This window comes from Hypanus sabinus, chromosome 3 (genome assembly GCF_030144855.1).
Source record: "Hypanus sabinus isolate sHypSab1 chromosome 3, sHypSab1.hap1, whole genome shotgun sequence".
NCBI classification, from domain to species: domain Eukaryota; kingdom Metazoa; phylum Chordata; class Chondrichthyes; order Myliobatiformes; family Dasyatidae; genus Hypanus; species Hypanus sabinus.
Genome location: NC_082708.1, coordinates 116,578,419 through 116,598,792, shown reverse-complemented (window position 1 = coordinate 116,598,792; position 20,374 = coordinate 116,578,419). Strand labels below are relative to the sequence as shown.

Genomic DNA, 20,374 nt, shown 5'->3' with positions numbered 1-20,374 from the left:
GTGCTTCATGCCTGCAAGCTTCGCGGCGACTTGCCCCACTAATATGATGAACTGAGACCAAGGCTTTGGGCCTACTCCAGGGATTCGGATATAAGGACCTAATTCGGTTCGGAATGCTATTGCTCACTTCTACTATTTGTACAATTTGTGTTTTTTTTCTTTCTCTGCACATTGGGTGTTGGTCTTTCTTTTGCAAATTGGGTTCTTTCCAGTTTCTTGCTTTGTGGCTGCTTGTAAGCAAGGTTGTATAATTTATGCATTCTTCAATGATAAATATACTGTGAATTGTATCATAAAGCAGATGTGTAATGGGGTTGAATTTCTGCCAGAGCCAAATTTGAGGAGGATGCTCCATAGACCCTCATTTAGAGTCTAAGGTTTTAGTGAAGTAAAAAAAAACCCACCAAGTACAGAAGAAAATCTGCAGATGCTGGAAATCCAAAGCAACACCCACAAAATGCTGGAGGAACTCAGCAGGTCTGGCAGCACAGATGGAAATGAATAAACAGTTTACGTTTTGGGATGAGACCCTTCTTCAGGAACTTTAAAGCACCACGTATTGTTGTTGGTGGTTTGCCTCCTGCAGTTATCATGCCCACTGTGCCTCAAGTGGAAGGAGTCTATTTTTGTGATCCAGCAAGCACCGTCACCAATTGTCATTCGCTTTCTTTTGATCTCCACCCTTTATGAAAGGTCATACCAACAAAAGGAAATATTTGCCTGGGAGAAAGTGCGGCAAAAAATCCTCAAATAATTTTTGGAATTGCAGGTATGTCAAACAACGCGAGATACAGTGGGTTGTTGTCGCTGTTCTCCAGATTCGGGAAAGAGAGGACTTCTCTGAAATTTCTCAAGTATAGGTGGGGGAAGCACGGTTCCCAAATTGACGAATGGAGAATTATGGTTCACATTTTCAAAATAAGAGGCAAAATTATCTAAGCTGAATGCTTTGGATCTGACAAAATGATTTAATTCAAAATTGAATTTGATAAACTTTTGGTTAGCAGTGGTACAGTAGAGATGGGATCGGGCAAGACAGTGAATGGCATATAGGTCGAATGGTTTATTGTTGCTTCTATTTCTTTCGCACTCCAGCCTGCTCTACTAAGTACTGCTACCCCTCCCACTATATTTACGAAGAAGAAGCCAGTCTGGAAGAAAACAGAGCCGATTACAATCTAATTTCTTTTAACTAATGCTGCGCTTTCATTCCGCGAAGTTGCCCTGCAATGCACACTGGGTTCTGTAGTCCTGCGTCACCTGACGGCTGCGCAGTTGTCTGAGAGCCAGACTACATCACCCAGAATCCTCCACGTCAAAACAGATGAAGGCAGTGTGGTGTAGTCTTCGACGGAGAATAGTCGATTTGGATGTTTGTCCTGTAGTGCGAGGTTGACGTTCAGGTTCTCAGGGCTGTCTCCCCGTTTATGCAACCATGTTGATGTTCGAAACGTGAGGCTGCAACTTGAAATGGAGAGAGGCGGTGGCGTTGGGAAAGGCAAAGGCTGCGAGGCCGTGGAGCGCAGCAGCGCCTCTAGTCCCGGCGAAGTTCAGCTCGACGGATTCCTAGGGAGCCAAGGTCTCTTCCGAAAGCGTATTGCTAAGGATGGCTCCTGCCTTTTCAGAGCTGTTGCTGAACAGGTATGAAGCACACTCAATAAAATAAAAGCGTCTGGCAATCATAATGCATGTCTTAAAATTTCGGTAGGTTAATAATTGCGTTAAGTGCAAACCGGAAGAAAATATTACTTGGATTTCTTTGGAAAACTGCTTATTTTGTTTGCTCTGTGGAAACAAATGTAATGTATTTACTTCACTTAAAGACAATTTTATTTTTTTAAGTGGGTAGTTATATTTGTTAACTTTCCAATGCTGGATAAAAGCCTATTAAAAATCAAGAGCCTGAATTGTTTAGCATTTTCACGACCAGAACATTCACCAAAGGGCTGTGACATAGAGTATAAAGTGTGGGTATACTTTAAAAGTATGTCCTGCTCTCTTTGTGGTGTAGCTTGCAGTGCGGGGCAAGGGCTTTGAGTATCTGGGATTTTGGTTAGTAGTGGAAAAAGATCGCAAAGGAGCAGAAAAACGAACCTTGGAGAAGAGGACAAAAGAGAACATTAAATTTGACATTAAAAGTTTTAATTACAACAGACTGCTTGCCAAAACAAGACTCAACAGTTGCCCTCTTCCTCTATTCTCCACTGTGGCCTTTTACCTCTTCTTCACCTGTTTATCAGCACTCTTCCCCCCCCCCCCCCCCCCCCCCCCCCCGCAAGTTGGAGTGGAAGGAATCTGATAGGAGAGGAGAAAGAGAAGGGGACCCAGGGGTGAAGAGAGGGCAAGGGGAGTGGTGGGGGGGGGGGGAAGAATAATTCTTTCATCTGATGAAGGAAGCGATGTTCATGCCATTAGGTTGGAGACTACCAAAATGGAATATAAGGTGTTGTTCCTCCACGCTGAGTGTGGCTTCACCTTGGTACACCATGGACCAACATGTCAAAGTGGGAATGGGAATTGTATGTCTGGTGATTCAACTCCCATCAGACCCATGCTGTGCAGAGCATGGAGATCACTGATGGCAGGGAAAGGTGTTTTACAGAATATTGGATATTTGTGTGATGAATTGTGCAATGTGCAGTCTGCAGAGGGCATCTTATTTGAATATACCAGCTGTGCACGAGTACCAGTGCAGTCCGATATAGAAAGCTTCATGATTGAGTCTGGAGGTGAGAGTTTGCAGCCTGTTTGCACTAGTCTGTAGGCCAGAGTCAGTTATAGTGTCGTTCAAATGAATCAAATGATTCTTTGTCCCTTTTGCTGTCAGGTCTAATGTGACTTGTTCACATTGGGTGTGCATCAAGGACTGGGTGGAGTGCACTGCTGATGTGCAATAGAAACCAGGAACGCAAGAACAAGTTTCCTCTTTTAATTGTGGAAATGAACTTGCTCTCAGAGTAGATGTATGTGACACTCAAGTCAACCCTTGCCCAGTAACTGCACTTTTGCTGTCACCCATTTCATCTGTAGGTCCAAAATGGAACGTATACTTTGGGATGCAGTAAACATGTATCCAGAGAACGGGTGCATTTATCATTCCCCTACCCACTCATTAACTCTCCTATCACCCCCCCCCCCCAACCCCAACCCATGTGGTTCTTTGTATGGTCCCATCAACCCGTGCTGGACAAATCAAACATCACCCTCTGAGTTTCGAAAAGAAACTGCATTGTTTAACTATGTTTCAGCAGTCTCACTGGAAATTAGAGAACCTTTTTACTGAAAGATCTTTCAATACATATTCCTCTAATTCCAACTCTTAAATTACACTCGCTGGTGCTTAAATTGTTTGTTTGAAAGAAGGAACAAACTCATTAGAATAAAAGGGAAAAATTGGTTAGAGTGCACCAATATTAGGAAGTGGATTTTCAAGTTACTGGTTCACAATGGAGTTCAAATGTATAGAGTTTCCTTATAATTAAGTTTATATTTTTTCTACCATCAATAACAAGTATGACTATATTAGCAATAAATGCACTGGAGAATTTATACATTATTGCTCCCCTGCTTATGGCTTTCTGCCAGTCAGACCATTTTGAATTGTGGCATTTCTGTTTGACAACATTTTTTATGTATTTATGTGAGGATTGATCATCTGTTATCCAATTACTATTGTGTATTTAATATTCCAGTAATTGTATATTTATGACCAATTTAGCTTTCTTGTTTATTTAAATAATTTATTTTTGAAACTCAGAGGGTGATGTTTGGTATGTCCAGCACAGCTTGATGTGACCATACAAAGAACTCCCCATCAGGATGAGGACCACATGGGGTTGGGGACAGGAGGGGGTAGGGGAAAGATAAATGGATCCATTCTCTGGATATATATTTATTGTATCCCAAATAAATACATGAATTGCATACATCATCACTTTACCACTTGATATGTGCACACATCTCTAAAGTAAAAGAACAAATAGGAATCTCATCTCTCAACTCTCCTGTTTCCTTTGAATTAGTTTAATGTTTTGAAGTTACAAAACCTAACGGTGGCAACAAGGTATTTTTAAATGAACCCGAGATGAGTACTGACCTGTTGAAGTGTAGTAAGATGTTCAAGCTTTTTAAAAAAGGCAGTGAAGAAGAGCAAAATAAATAAAGAGCAGTGCAGAGACAAGTTGAGCTTTTTTTAAAGGCAGAATGTGGAAGAATTCACAGGTTCATAAACAGTGAGCACTGGGTGATAATCATTAAAAATGCAGAAGTGGTTGGCTACATTGGAAAGATTGCAGCATTTGATTACATAACAGATAACTGAATTTTATGTACTGAACGGGTTTAATAGTATTTTGAAGTCAATGAAATAGCCAATGAAAAATGAGTACCAATTTTGCTGAGCATGCTGGGTTTAAAGATATACTGTTTTCTTCAAAGTTTAACTGCTCCAACCAAACAAGCTGAAATGAGCTTTGCAGATATTACAAGAGTAATGTAGGAACATTTAGAGCCAAAACCATTGAGAAATTGTTTACCTTGTGGAATCTTACATAGAATATCAAAATCTACAACAAATTACAGGCACTTCGGCCCAAAATGTTGTGCTGACCATGTAACCTACTCTAGAAACTGCCTAGAATATCCCGCGTGCATAGTTCTCTATTTTTCTAAGCTCCATGTACTTATCCAAAAGGCTCTTAAAAGACCCTATTGTATCTGCTTACATTGCCGCTGCCGGCAGTGCATTCCATGCACTCTCTGTGTGGAAAAACTTACCCCTGACATCCCCTCGGTGCCTATTTCCAAGCACCTTAAAACTATGCCCCCTCGTGTTGGCCATTTCGGCCCTGGGAAAAAGCCTCTGGCTATCCACACGATCAATACCCCTCATCATTTACACCTCTATCAGGTTACCTCTCATCCTCTTTGGCTCCAAGGAGAAAAGGCCAAGTTCACTCAATGTACTTTCCTAAGTTACGACCTCCAATCCAGGCCAGGCAACATCCTTGTAAATCTCCTCTGCACTTTCTCTATAGCATCCACAACCTTCCTGTAGTGAGGTGACTAGAACTGAACACAGTACTCCAAGTGGGGTATGACCAAGGCCTGTATACCTGTAACAAAACAAGAAAACATTTAAAAACAGCTCCCATTTGAAGCAAAATTCGCACTTAAAAGAACAGTTGAAATTGTTGTAGCAATGGAAATAGCAGACAGACACAGTTGAGTTGCAGTCAGGAATGAAAGTGAGAGTGAATAAAATTGCAACATCTGGACAGAAACCAGCCTTACCGCTGTGGCAGGGGTTCACCTACGTCAGACCAGTGAAGGTTCAAAGGTGAAACTTGCAGAAAATGTAACAAGTAGGACATGTGCAAAGAGTATATTGAGCTGACAAAGATAAATGGACTTCACAGAGAAGAGAAAAAGATTAAAAAGTCAAGTTGCAGTTTCAAAAAGAGCACTAATCTGCGTGCTGTTGAAGAAAAAGTTGAGAATGATAAGAGTGACACAGGACTGGCCAACCTTGAGAATTACAATGTGAAAAGTAACAATAGACAAGCAATGTGGCATGCGCTAGAAGTGAACGGGCAAGTAAATTAAAATGGTATTGGTCACTGATTTGTATATTCAGTCATTCTGCAAAATGAGTTTGAATGGCATTTCAAAGATACTAAACTGAAGCCTGCAGATATCCAAGTAAGAATTTTTTTTTGGAGAAAAGATAACTCCTGTGGGAATGACATTAGTAACAGTGAAATACAACAACCAACAAGCCACGTTGAGCTTGAACGTGGTTAAAATCAGAAAGACTAGCATTGTGGGGTGAGATAACTACAACTTTGTTGGAGATCCATCCACCATTTGCAAGCCACATCTCCTGCACTCAAGCCAACTGAAAGTGAATTATGAAAGGTACTGGATGAAGCCTCAACTGTCTCCTTGCCGAACACCATGAACTGTTGCCCAACAGAGGACATACAGATGTTGGTGGTTCTGGTATATTGGACAAAGGAAAGACCATGCTGCTCGGAGGAAGTGAGAAAATGATTAAAAAACAGTATCCAACAACAACAGTTTTGTAGGTAACATAATTGAGGAAGCCTCTAATATGCTAATCAGGCAGTTGCTTGTGAAATGAGGCTTGGTTTTAAACTGGAATAGAGATCGGGGAGCTTCAGGAAAGTTGCAAGCATTCGTCTTTTGTGAGTATAAAGAACCAGAATCTACAAGTGAAAACCAAAAACCTGCTTGTAAAAGTAGATGCAAAGACCAAAGCTCAGTTGGATGAATGGAAAGCCAGAAAGAAAGAAGTGAATGGAGGTACAAAAACAGAGGATTTGTCAGATGATGCTGTGTATCAGGAAACCAAGAGGAGAGATCAGATCAGAAACGGAGCAATAGGAGGATTAATACGCAAATACTTAAGTGAACTAAATGCACCTTCCCAAGGTCAAGATGCACAAACTAGAAAGAAGAACAAGAACAGAAATGAGAAAGAAAGAAACTGGGACCTGGCAAGAAACAAGGATCGAAGTAGGTCCAGAGAGAAAAGCCAAGAAAAGGGATAGAAAGGTGTCCAGAGCTGTCAGAACCGCTTCCTGCAGTTTGAGTCAACTCCGACAACCACCATGCAGAGGCGGATCCAGAACCAGGGATTGTTTCACAACCACGAGTCTGTCCTGCCAAGCAGAGTGATCCCCTTTGTCAGGAAAGACGTTATCCCAGAAGAGTAAGAAATCCTCCACAGTGATTAAATCTTCAGGCCTGAATGGGATATTTAAAATTTTGCAATACTGCCTGTATGTTAGCTGTATTATATAGTATATTGTGTATATGGTTGAGATGCCTCTATTGAGTTGGAGTTTGTAGCTAAGCAGAAAGTAGTGTGTATTTAATATTTCTGTAATATTTGAGTAATCTTTTGTGTGGGTGTATTTTATATATATATATATATAAAATAGTTTTAAATAATTCATTATAGGTTATATGTATAAATGCATATATTGCTACCACGTGATACGTGCACACCTCACTGAAGGGCAAACCTAGACTCTTATCTCTTGGTTTTGTTTTCCTTTGAATGAGTTAAATGTTGAAAACATAATTATCTCATCCAGTTCTTCAGTAAAACAATGTAAGTTTTAATATCCATATTTATCTTATCAAAGCTTCCTTTTGAACAGACTGTGTTTGAAAGGAGTTTCTCTCCAGTTCAAAAGATTCAAAGGTTCTTTTATCATCAAAGTATACAACTCTGAAATTTTTCTTTCTTCCTTCAACTCTGAAAGCTGAGTCCTCTTTCACAGCAAACATCCTGGAACCCATGGATCCCATTTCTTTCCAATTCTCAGCAGTCCCATGATCAGTTACCATACAATGGGTATATTTTCATGCATCAACTATGGGTAAACTTAATATACCCCACAAAAATGGGTCAGATTTAAATTCCTGCACACAGCCATGATCAAAAACCATGGCTTCTTGACAATCACAACTTGAGTTCCTCAGCTTTCGTTTTCAAGCTGAACTGACATGTGATAACATAAATTCTGCTACTCTGTCTTAGGTTTTCATTTTACTAGAAGTGAAACTGAAACCAAGTTTCCAAACTACTTGCAAAGAACTTAGCCAGGATACAGTAGTTAGTATGTATCCAAAAATTAAATCCTTAAACAATAGTGATAGTTTATTTTAACTTGGGTAACTTCAGCAATTAGTCTTTTACTTGTGTTTGCATGTTAGTTCTTAAGTTCTTAACTGATTTTGTAATATTGAGACCAACAGCCAGTCTGAAAATACTCTGATCATCCAGACCAAACAGTGTCTCTCCTCCGATTTGTAACTTTGACCTTGATCAATATATCTCATTGTACTGTTAACCATTACACTGTCTGGAATGGCAGACCAGAAACATTTATTGCTATATTTACTGTGTATTTAGTAATGTTGTGTCTTCCATACAAAGCAAAAGATATATTTTGCATTGATTTACATTTTGCTTCCTCTGAATATCTGAATTGTATTCTTGATCTACAGCCACTTTTCTCTCTAAGCTGCATTGGCGCATGACTGTGCAGAAGCTGAAATGCTCCCCCCCCCCTCTCCCCCCCCCCCCCCCCATATATAGACTTCGTGGCTGTGCAGCTGGAATTTTCTTTTATATTACACTAATATACAAACCCCATTTTCAGAGAAGTTGGGATATTTTCCAACATGCAATAAAAACAAAAATCTGTGATATGTTAATTCACATGAACCTTTATTTAACTGACAAAAGTACAAAGAAAAGATTTTCAATAGTTTTACTGACCAATTTAATTGTATTTTGTAAATGTACACAAATTTAGAATTTGATGGCTGCAACACACTCAACGAAAGTTGGGACAGAGTTAAAATAAGATAGAAAAGTGCACAGAATATTCAAGTAACACTGGTTTGAAGACCACATTAAGCAGGCTAATTGGTAGCAAGTGAGGTATCATGACTGGGTATAAAAGTAGCATCCATCAAAGGCTCAGTCTTTGCAAGCAAGGATGGATCGTGGCTCACCCCTTTGTGCCAAAATTCGTGAGAGAATTGTTAGTCAGTTCAAAAGGAACATTTCCCAACGCAAGATTGCAGAGAATTTAGGTCCTTCAACATCTACAGTACATACTATTGTGAAAAGATTCAGAGAATTCAGAGACATCTCAGTGTGTAAAGGGCAAGGTCGGAAACCACTGTGGAATGCACGTGATCTTCGAGCCCTCAGGCGGCACTGCCGAAGAAACCGTCATGCTACTGTGACAATTATAGCCACCTGGGCTCGGGAGTACTTCGGAAAACCATTGTCACTTAACACAGTCTGTCACTGCATCCAGAAATGCAACTTGAAACTGTATTACGCAAGGAGGAAGCCATACATCAACTCTATGTGGAAATGCCGGCGAGTTCTCTGGGCCCAAGCTCATCTCAGATGGACTGAAAGACTGTGGAACCGTGTGCTGTGGTCAGATGAGTCCACATTTCAGCTAGTTTTTGGAAAAAACGGGCGTCGAGTTCTCCGTGCCAAAGATGAAAATGACCATCCTGTTATCAGCGAAAGGTGCAAAAGTCAGCATCTGTGATGGTATGGGGGTGCATCAGTGCCCAAGGCATGGGTGAGTTGCATGTATGTGAAGGTACCATTGACTCTGAGGTGTATGTAAGGATTTTAGAGAGACATATGTTGCCATCAAGGCGAAGTCTCTTCCCGGGACGTCCATGTTTATTTCAGCAGGACAATGCCAGACCACATTCTGCACGGGCTACAACTGCGTGGCTTTGTAGACACAGAGTGCGTGTGCTTGACTGGCCTGCTGCCAGTCCAGATCTATCTCCTATTGAAAATGTATGGCGCATCATGAAGTAGAGAATCAGACAACGGAGACCACGGACTGTTGAGCAGCTGAAGTCTTATATCAAGCAAGAATTGGCAAAATTTCCAATTGCAAATCTACTACAATTAGTATCCTCAGTTCCAAAACGATTAAAAAGTGTTTTTAAAAGGAAAGGTGATGTAATACAATGGTAAACATGCCTCTGTCCCAACTTTTGTTGAGTGTGTTGCAGCCATCAAATTCTAAATTTATGTATATTTACAAAATACAATTAAGTTGGTCAGTAAAACTATTGAAAATCTTTTCTTTGTACTTTTGTCAGTTAAATAAAGGTTCAGGTGAATTAACATATCACAGATATTTGTTTTTATTGCATTTTGGAAAATATCCCAACTTTTCTGGAAATGGGGTTTGTAATTTTGAAATTATGCTCATTGTGAAATACCCCGTAATTATTTATGTGTTAATGAATGTAATCCATATATTTTCTAAATAATATACATACCCCAACCTTTGCTTTGAACTGCTTTGGTGCATCAACGTATTTACATTGTCAGTGTTTCAAGTTATAACACTGTTACAAATTGTAACAATCAACACAGAATGGAAGTTGGTAGCTCATTGTTAGTAAAGTGCTGGCCCGCAGTTTATCGTTTGTAAAGTACAACGCAGTTTTCAGGCAGTGCTTTAAATAAATAAATAAATAGATAGATACATACATACATACATACATGCTCTGAGCAATGGTTATTCCACCCATTGCTGTTTAAAAAAAACACTAAAGGGAATGTTGTACTATTACTGTTTTATAGCCAGCTTGTGACCTGGAGTGGACTTGAGCATGCCAACACCATACTTTTGAGCTTCAATTCTTACCCTCTGGTCCTGCAGTTGTGCCCCTGAACCTCTGCACTTGCTCCTTGTATTCCTTCCACTTGGCCAGTGCCTTTGCCCACCCTCCCTGGCCCAACAATGCCCCTGCTACATCACAGTACCCGATCTGATCATGAGTAGTCACCGTGACATCCTGGAATCCATGGATCCCGTTTCATTCCATTTCTCAGCAAAGGCAGACACTTCCATGGAAATGCATCAATGCGTTGGCATAGTCTTGATCAGTCGGGGTGGGAGGGAGGTAGAGAAGGTACTTAACCTCAAACCTGGCTTATACCTAGTAATTTAGTAGACAGCAGTGATCCTTGCTCTCCTACAGATATATTTCTAAGAACTGGACTGTAAAGTAACTACTTCTGGTCACTGGAAGGAAGGCAATGCTATCTCTGCTAAATCTTGCATTGTCAGTGTTGACAGATAGCTTTATTGGCCTTGTTGTCACATGTACATTGGAACATACGTGACCTGTGTCATTTGCGTCAACAGCCAACACAGTGTGATGATGCGCTGGGGGTGTCCAGCAAGTGTTTCCACGCTTCTGCGCCAACACAGCATATCCACATCTCACTAACCTTAACCTGTGCATCTGTGGGATGTGAGGGGGAACTGCAGCACCTGGATGGAACCCACATGGTCATGGGGAGAACATTCACATTCCTTCCAGACAAAGGCAGGAATTGAACTGTAAAGCGATACGCTGCCCACTATGCTACTGTGTCCTCCTCCTAGGCTCTTCTAGTCCTCCTATAGGCTAACATTCTCAGCACATCCTAATTACATCTCAGTTAGCTGCATTGCTCAGGGCTATACTTGTTCCATGTCTGACAGGAGGCTCCTGTTTTCATGGGGAGAGACCATCAGGAGACGTTGTGTACAAAGCCGCCTTGGAAAAAGGGAACATTTCCACAAGCTTGAGAATCTCTTTTCCTTGACTACTCAAAATGAACTGGGAATTTTTTGCATGGTATCGTACAGTCTGCATAAGTGGAATAATACATGAACTGTTCATCTTCTCTGTCACACATCTCTCTGGCTGAATCTGGGTCCAAATTACCAGTTCACACATTGTCATTAGCAGCCGTCTCAGAACCCACAGAACTAAACTGGAAGCAAGACATTGCTAGTGTAGAAGGATTATCTGAAGAGAAGATGGTGCTGCTACTTTTCTTTGGCACTGTTTCACTGACTTCCCCCATGGCATCAGATAGGGTAAATGGATGTAGGGTTATGAGCCATCAGATAGGGTAAATGGGAGGCGTAGGTTTATGAGCCATCAGATAGGGTAAACGGGAGGCGTAGGAATATGAGCTATTGAAAAGTAGCCAAGGAATTAGTTTTGTCTTCCCCAATGGATTAAAATCAAGTAATGTCTTCTGTAATTAATTTGAAAATCACTGTTTTGATGGCATAGTTTGTCCAATACTTTGTGGATGCAGAGAAATGTATATAGAAAGGTTGCTTCTGATTAAACTTACAAATGTACTCGATGCCTTTTGACAGGAGTTCTGGGTGGTTTGCTGTCCCCAGATCCCTCAGATAATAGTAAAGTTCTGTGGCATAAAAAAGTAGGTAACCCCTGCTTTGGGCAATATGATTACAAAATGTGTGCATGTTTCTTTAGTTTATTGCATGTTTGCTTGTTTACCTTTATTTTCAATAACTAGGGGATTTGTTTGTCTAGTGCAGAATTTCAAATGAATGGAATGTCTATGCAAAAAATGCAGGGGAATTGCAATTTGTGCAGCTTGTTGGATTGCATTTCCAAGGCCTAGTGTGCTGCTGCTTATGCTGAATGTTTAGTGCAGGGGACATGGATCTTCGATTGTGCACTACTGTGTTGAAGAAAATGGTGCCAGCAAACAATGCCACCGAGGGTGACATCCAGCAGATGGTTCACAAAACTACTTCTTTTGCACCTTTTTCTTTCAAATGTGGTCCTGCTATGATTGGAGCCTGTGATCGACATTTTAGTGGTGTGTTTTCAGGCAGATTGAGTGATTTTTATAAATAACCAGGATGAGGAAGTAGAGGGATGGATTAATAAATTTGCTGATGACGCAAAGGTCGGGGGCGTTGTGGATAGTGTGGAGGGCTGTCAGAGGTTACAGAGGTACATCAATGGGATGCAAAACTGGGCTGAGAAGTGGCAGATGGTGTTCAACCCAGAAAAATGTGAAGTGTTTCATTTTGGTAGGTCAAATATGATGGCAGAATATAGTATTAATGGTAAGATTCTAGGCATTGTGGAGGATCAGAGGGATCTTGGGGTCCGAGTCCATAGGATGCTCAAAGCAGCTGCACAGGTTGACTCTGTGGTTAAGAAGGCATACAGTGCATTGACCTTCATCAATCGTGGGATTGAGTTCAAGAGCCCAGATGTAACAGCTATATAGGACCCTGGTCAGACCCCACTTGGAGTACTGTGTTCAATTCTGGTCACCTCACTACAGGAAGGATGTGGAAACCATAGAAAGGGTGCAGAGGAGATTTACAAGGATGTTGCCTGGATTGGGGAGCATGCCTTATGCGAATGGGTTGAGTGAACTTGGCCTTTTCTCCTTGGAGTGGCGAAGGATGTGGGGTGACCTGATAGAGGTGTATAAGATGATGAATTGCTTTAATTGTGTGGATAGTTAGAGGTTTTTTTCCCAAGGGTGAAATGGCTAACACAAGAGGGCACAGTTTTAAGGTGCTTGGAAGAAGATACAGAGGAGATGTCAGGGATAAGATTTTTATGGAGAGAGTGGTGAGTGCGTGGAATGTTACATCTGGCGGTGGTGGAGCCAGATATGATAGGGTCTTTTAAGAGTCTCCTGGACAGGTACATGGAGCTCAGAAAAATACAGGGCTATGTGTAACCCTAGGTAATTTCTAAGGTGAGGACATGTTTGGCACAACTTTGTGGGCCGAAGTGCCTGTATTGTGCTGTAGGTTTTCTATGTTTCTGTCTGGCAGTTTGCTGTCTCTGAAGGTGTTTCTGTGAGGCTTTGAGTAGAGTGTGCAGCCTCGAGGCCAACAATCCTGGAGACGGGGCTTGATTGCCGATTGAAGCGCCGAGGAAGATTGAAATCATCGAGGCGAGTATGGAAAACAAGCGGGTGTTCAGCGCCATCTACCAGTCTCTTGTTCACTGCTGCCGGAGAAAGGTTTCTGTGTGTGACAGTCTCTCTTTCTCCCTTGATGGTGCCGGATACCTAGGTCTTGGGCAAGATTTAATCAATGCAGTTTGTAGATTGGATTCTGTAGTTCATGTTATGATGTGCTTCTGGTTTCTGATTGCTCTTGTTTATTTTGTTGCTATTTTGGTCAATTTTGAATCAGAGCACCCTGCAGATAATGAGCACTGAGTTAAACTGAATATACCTTTCGATTTTTGTGTTTGATATTCTGTGATTCCGCTTTTTGTTTTGGTTGCCTTTTATGTATTTTGGTGTGTGTCTGTGTGTACAAGTCAGAAACATTGTTGGGCCTTGCACTTTTCATAACATCCATCCACTGCAATTAGTATTGATCGGGCAGTTCAGTCACTCTGTTGTGTGGTGTGCCGCGCTGAATTTTGACACTACTGTAGGACCCTCGGCAGTACAACCAGGAATTTTCCAGGTAACGCGGCGCTCTTCAAAAAATTTTAGCTTCTCCTGTGTGGATATCTGAAATGAATCATTTAGAGGCTGTGCTCTGCTGGTGTATGTTTTATGGAATTCAGTGGTGTGGAGTGGAGCCTCCTACAGTTCCCTGCTAAGCCCATTTACCGAATGGCATTGTACAGTTGAAGGAAGAAGCATTAAATTTTACTTTTAGCAATGTGCACTAAAATAGATTTTAATTGTTATGGAAAGCATACTTAAGTTGATTAACTTTGAATGTTTTTAAATATTTCTGAGATTTAGTGGTAGTTCAAACCTTTGACAGATGACGAAGCTGGGATGAAGACTCAGAGTGGAGTAAAAGTTTCCAGAGGAGTTTCATGGATGGGCTTTTCTCTTGTCCATCCAAGTTGTCTCATGATGTTGCTCAAGGCCTGCTTGAGGACCAGAGCCTTGCCACTCAACTTCAGAGTGGCCAGGAACAACACAATTGACCTGCAGGGTATTTGATAAGTTTGTGGAAATGGAGAATGTGGGTGGTGAATACAGCCAGTGGGTCCTGCTTATTCATGTCCAGATGTGAGACTTTGGGCAAGATCCTCTGTTATTTCTCTAATTATTGCCTATTTTCCTGGGTACTTCAGTAGTAGCCACACTGACCATGCTGGATGTTGGAGGTAAGAGCAGTCGTGTCCTGGCATCTCATCAGTAGAGGAGAAGGACTTGTGCCTGGCAATCCTGGGTCCCCAGCTCCGTATCATTTCAACTGGCCGAGTGCCTGCACTTGCCTGGGTAGATGGCTCTTCAACTATCTCACTCAACTGTATAAATTTTCAGCTCTAAGTATTTCAGAATAGTTGCTTCCTTAGTAACACATGCTAGAGTTTACTTGTGCTTATATAACTAAACTTAATTTCTGAGACTTATGTCACTGGATACCCATTTGTATCTGTTTTATGAAAGCTAATGAGTATTGTTTTGTGCCTGTAGGAGGTAGGGTTGTGTGTGTTTGGGGGAGGGGTTTACTTCAGGTAGTTTAGAAATGACGGCGATGACCTGAATTTGTTGAGTATTTGTGATACCTGAATTTAGAGCTTTTACTCCACTCAAAGCTTTGCTCACTGGTCCAATCTTTTAGTTGAGAAGTTAAACTGAACTCTCAGGTGGGTTAAAATCCAACAGCACCACAGTGAACTCCAGTTTATTGTGACATATCAGGCCGGGTACATTTTGGTCAAACCTAGTGGCTGCCCCAATTAACTGAAGTTTCATTGAAGTGGTTGAAACATAAAAAGGACAAACAACCTTTTAACTAAGTAACAAATCATGTACTTAAATGAAATGAGGACATTGACAGTACTATAAAACTGTACAGGTCCATAATCCCTTATCTGAAATTTTTTTTTAACTTTTTTTATTGCATTTTTAAATGGTTACAAAGTATGAAAAAACAATGTATATAACCCTTACCCCCTCCCCTTAACCCCTCCCCCCTAACTGCCCTATAGAAAAAAAAAGAAAGAAAGAAAGAAAGAATGCCTGGTTGTTGGAAGATCTCCACATGCTCCATGGAATTCGTAATAACTTTAATATGTATATTTATTTCTTTCCCCTAATAACCAATTGTTTCATCTTCAGAGCATCTATATATTTAATCCTGTTAATTAAACAAGGAGTCCATAAGTCAAGACAAAAATGGGAAAGTGATTTGAATATTAAAATTGAAGAAACAAATTGGTCAAGACTATGTCTTGATAGTATGACAAATACAATAAATGTTCGGTTAAGATTAGTGCAGTATAATTTTCTACATCAACTATATATTACACCACAAAAAATAAAAAAATTAAATCCAAATTTATCGGATCAGTGTTTCCGATGTAACCAGGAAACTGGTACTTTTTTACATTCGACATGGTCTTGCTCTAAAATTCAACCTTTTTGGACAAATTTAAGACTTTTACTGGAACAAATTACAGGAACACAATTTCCTCATAATCCTTATCTGAAATTCTGAAATCCAAAAAGCTCCAAAAACCGAAGTTTTTTGCCAACAGCTGACGTCACTCAGGTGCGACGTGGCAGCACTAGCAGAGGCCGCCAGACTACAGTTGCAGCTCAGCGCTCGTACTGGTTACACGTGCATTTGCTGTTCACTGATATTTTGTGTTCACTGTTGACTTTGTGTTTAACTTCACTATGTAAATGTCAAAAAGAGCTGCAGATACCCCAATGGGTAACAATGAGAAAAAGGGAAGGAAGCATCCGTCATTATCAATAACACAGAAAGTGGAGTTATTGCAAAAGCTTGATTGTGGTGTGTCTGTGCAGTGTCTTACTGAAGAATATGGTGTTGGAACTACCACTGTATATGATTTAAAGAAACAGAAAGACAAGTTACTGAAGTTTTATAGTGACAGTGACGTTCTACGTTTATTCCAATAAGTCATTTACCATGTGTTTGATTTGGTTCATTGGAAGCTGTATATTTTTATGTTTTATTGAATGTTTTTGTTGGAAATAATTTTTTTTTCTTGTCATTATTCCATAAACAATACAGTATAACAATATTTATGTAGCATTGACATTGATTTGGTATTATAAGTAATCTAGAGGTGACTTAAAGTATATAGGAAGATGCGCGTAGTTCTGGAGCTCCACCGGGTCCTAAAGTCCACTTATACTGAGACAGTTTAAATAAGGGACTTGATCATAGGTGTTTTTTGGTATCCGCGGGGAAGGGGGGTGGTGTCACGGAACCAATAAGGAGGGATTCTGAAATGCGGAAAATTCTGAATTCCAAAATGCAACTGGTCCCAAGGATTTTGGGTAAGGTATTGTGGACCTGTAGCTCCTAATGGTTATCCATGGCGGAATTTAGCCAGTGTGTACACTGCCGTGTTCTTTTGATTGACTGTAAATGAACAATATCAGTGCAGGTAGTGGACTATCTTCATGCAATGCTTTTGATGATTGCATTTTTCAAATCTTCATCTTCATTGTAACAGTGATTGTCAATTGTCAATGATTGATGATTGCCGATACCTTCATGCTCTTAGTCATTCCTAACTTGTTGAAATAGTGAATCTGTTTCATTTTCACTCCCGGCTGTTTTTGCTATCTCCAAGCCTGAATGCTTGGAACCGCAGTGAGTAAAATGGTACTGAATTATTTTGCTGCTTATTTCTCACCAGCTATCAGAGACAAAAATAGCAGATTTTTGATGCAAACGCTCAACTGACGCTATTTAAGAACTGTTCACTCAAAAGCAGTGTTGTGTTTAATGGCTACGCAAGTGCACGTGATTAACGCTAGTTAGAAATTGTTTGGCAGCAGTCTCCTCTCTCACTTAAATGGCATAGTCTTCAAAGGGAATCCTGGTTTTTTGGTGAGTAAATTTTATTTTTTTTAAGAGTTGTCCCAAATAAGTAGTGGCCATATTAACTGATGGCCCAATTAACCAGAGTGCTGATAAAGGGTCTCAGCTGGAAACATAGAATGCTTACTGTTTTCCATAGATGCTGGCCGACTTGAGTTACCCCAGCATTGTGCGTGTGTGTGTGTGTCTCTCTTCCTCTCTCCCTCTCTCCTCTCCCCCCCCAGCATCTGCAGATTTTCTCTTGTTTGTAACTGGTATCTCCTGTATTTCTAAAAGGAATAGGAATTTGTCTCATGGTTCTGGTCAATACATATCCTCCAGCCTGCACGAAAAGCAAACGATCTGTTTGTTATCACGTTACTATTTGCGGGAAGCTCGCTGTGTGCACTCAGCCACGCTTCTGCATTTATAATACTTTCAAAGTTTGTCATTGGCTATAAAGTGCATTCAGTCATCCTGCAAGGTTAAAAATCGCTATAGAAATGGAAGAACTTTTTGAACATTTTGCTTAGTGATGTAGGAAATTAAAGATTAAATTGTGCTGGCAGCTAATATCAGAACACATTTAATTGTGTAAATAATTGGAATTATTTTAGTATCTCTCTTTCTTCAGGTCTTCCACACACAATCAAAACACCTTGAAGTGAGAAGAGCTTGTGTTTCTTACCTGAGGAGGAACCGTGAACAGTTTGAAGCAGTATGTTTTCTCTTTGATTTTAAATGGTTAATTTTTAAAAAAAATAATGATGTTGGATATGCTGACTAAGTGAACTGAAAATATTTATTGTTTAAGGCTTTTAATATTTATTTTCTTGAGCTAGTTATTGGGTAAATGGCAGGTGCTGGGTTATCTTTGTCACTTAAGGAAGCATCTCTCCTTTACAACGGTTTGACACAATGCGTTGTCTTTTTGCAGCATCACAATCTGTTATATACAGGAACATGCACCTTGTCAGGAAGTGTTTATCCACATGGAAATTTTCCCATTGGAAATTAGAAGCATTTTCACACAGAAAATTCAGACTGGGGAAATTAAAAAATTTTAAGTCTGAGATTGTTATTTTTGTTGAGTGTGGATATTAAGTGCGTCACATTATCGGCATATCAATTGATGTATATAAGCTATCTGGTGTAACTATAGTTTATTATAATAGTGTTCTTTATCTTATTGTATTTTTGTGCTGCATTGGATCCTGCATTACATTCATTTCATTCTCCTTTACACTTGTGTACTGGAAATGACATTAAACAATCTTGAACATGCTGATATGATGCTGATGAAGGTCAGTCAATAGCTAATTCAATAATAGAACAAGTTAAAGGACATAATGACCTATTCTCCTCTCTGATAGGAGGCAGTATGTGAAGACTAGGCAAGCAAATCTCCACAAGCTGCTCACTCAGCAGTGGTGCACCACAGGGGTGTGTTCTTTGCCCTCTCCTTTTTTCTCTATACACCAATGACTTTGTCTCCATTCATCCATCAGTTAAACTGATAAAGTTCACAGGTGACACCATTGCCATTAGATTAATCACCAGAGGTGACAAATCCAAGTACCACCAGGAAATAAACCAGGTAGTGCCCTGGTACAATCACATCAACTTGGAGCATAATGCCCTCAAAACCATGGGGATGTGTTTCAACGGCAAGAAAAATGTGTCTCCTTTATCATTAAAATTCTACAGTTTAATTTTCACTGTTTCAACTTTCAGGTACCTGACTATCATTATTTCACAGGACCTCATATGGGAGAACCATATCTTCTCCATTAACAAAAACCAGGCAGAGGATGTACTGCTTGTGGCGATTGTTAAAATTCCAGTACATACTGGTGCAATTCTACACTGCCATCATAGAGAGCCTCCTCATATTAGCCATTTCTATCTGGTTTGGTGCAGCATTCTCAGACAATTTACAGAAACTGCAGCAAACTGTCATGTCACCAGAAAGTGGCATTGGCTGCAGTCTAGCATCACTGCAGGACTTGCGTGTGTCAAGAGCAAAGAAGCAGAAAGGATAAGTCATTGTGAGCACCCTGCAAACTGCTTCTTCCACAAGTTTCCTTCTGGAAATTGTTATAAGGCTATTAAAACAAAAATTTCATGCCATCTTAAAAGTTTCTTCCTCCAAGTTGTTAATGTGATCAACCATTCTAGTTAGCCCACCCCCGCTCTATCTATTACCTATGTCAAGGCACTGCACTTTAATCCACGTTTTATAATGCTGTTTACATTATAAATATATCTGCTATTGATACACATTTTATTCCATTTCTGTACATTAACATTGGAACTTTATATGATTTTGTCTAATTGTTATGAGAACAACACACCACAGCAAGTTTCTAGAATGTAAATATATATGGCAAATAAGGTTGATCCTTCATGGTTGTGTATTTTGTAAGATTTTATTTTTCTGTCATTGTTGCAGTTCATTGAAGGATCATTTGATGAATATTTAAAGCAACTTGAAAAGCCACAGGTATGGAATTAGAATTTTATAAATATTCTTTATACTTCTACAAGAATAATACCTGAGGCAGTAGTGCCCAGTATACAAAATGATTTCTGGAAATTTTAAGAGTGGGGAGAGAGGGAATACATGTTTTTGCTTTGGAATCTAAATAATACTTGAAAATTATTACATTTCAATGGTTTTCAATTATGCTAAAATTCAAATTGAGTATCTGTTATATAGTTTCACTGAATTAATAGGTAATTATCTTAGAGGAGACCATAACTGAATTAGAAGTAATATCTTCAAAGATGCACCATCGTCAAGCTATGTTCAGTTATTTTGCATCTTTCCATTTGTTGTGGAGGCTATTTCTTATAATTATTCACTGGTCTATCCAAGGCTTGATCTCCACTTTTGTGCCAGTTCCCCATCACTCTAAATTCCCAGATTTTTCCAAAAATTTAGCTACTTTTCTTTGTAAATACTTCCAAAAATCCAGCCTCCTCAACCCAATGTGATATAAAATTTCATAGATTCACCACCACCCTCAGGGAGAAGGCATTTCTATGCCCTTTAATTTTAAGTAACTACTCTCTGATCTTGTAACTATGTCCCTCAAGTTCACATCTAAATAGGACTGGCCCTCATTCTTCCAAAGTGCAAGTGGCACATTCATTGTAATTGCCTGCTAACT

The 20,374-nt window shown here is 40.0% G+C and overlaps 1 protein-coding gene across 7 annotated transcripts in view; it reads left to right on the top strand.

Moving 5' to 3' along the window:
* Positions 1-888: 888 nt before the first annotated feature.
* Positions 889-20,374, top strand: part of otud4 (OTU deubiquitinase 4) — a 130,090-nt gene continuing 110,604 nt past the window's right edge. For 2 of the 7 annotated variants that reach the window (XR_009511274.1, XM_059964980.1), the window contains exons 1-3: positions 890-1,641; positions 17,836-17,919; positions 19,654-19,704. Coding sequence is in view for 6 of the 7 variants with exons in the window: in XM_059964980.1 (XP_059820963.1) it covers positions 1,471-1,641; positions 17,836-17,919; positions 19,654-19,704 (306 nt within the window). In the remaining variant the exon portion in view is untranslated. Of the gene's footprint in view, positions 1,642-17,835; positions 17,920-19,653; positions 19,705-20,374 lie in introns of all 7 variants that reach the window. The other 5 variants (XM_059964985.1, XM_059964984.1, XM_059964982.1 and 2 more) reach the window with 4 other exon arrangements.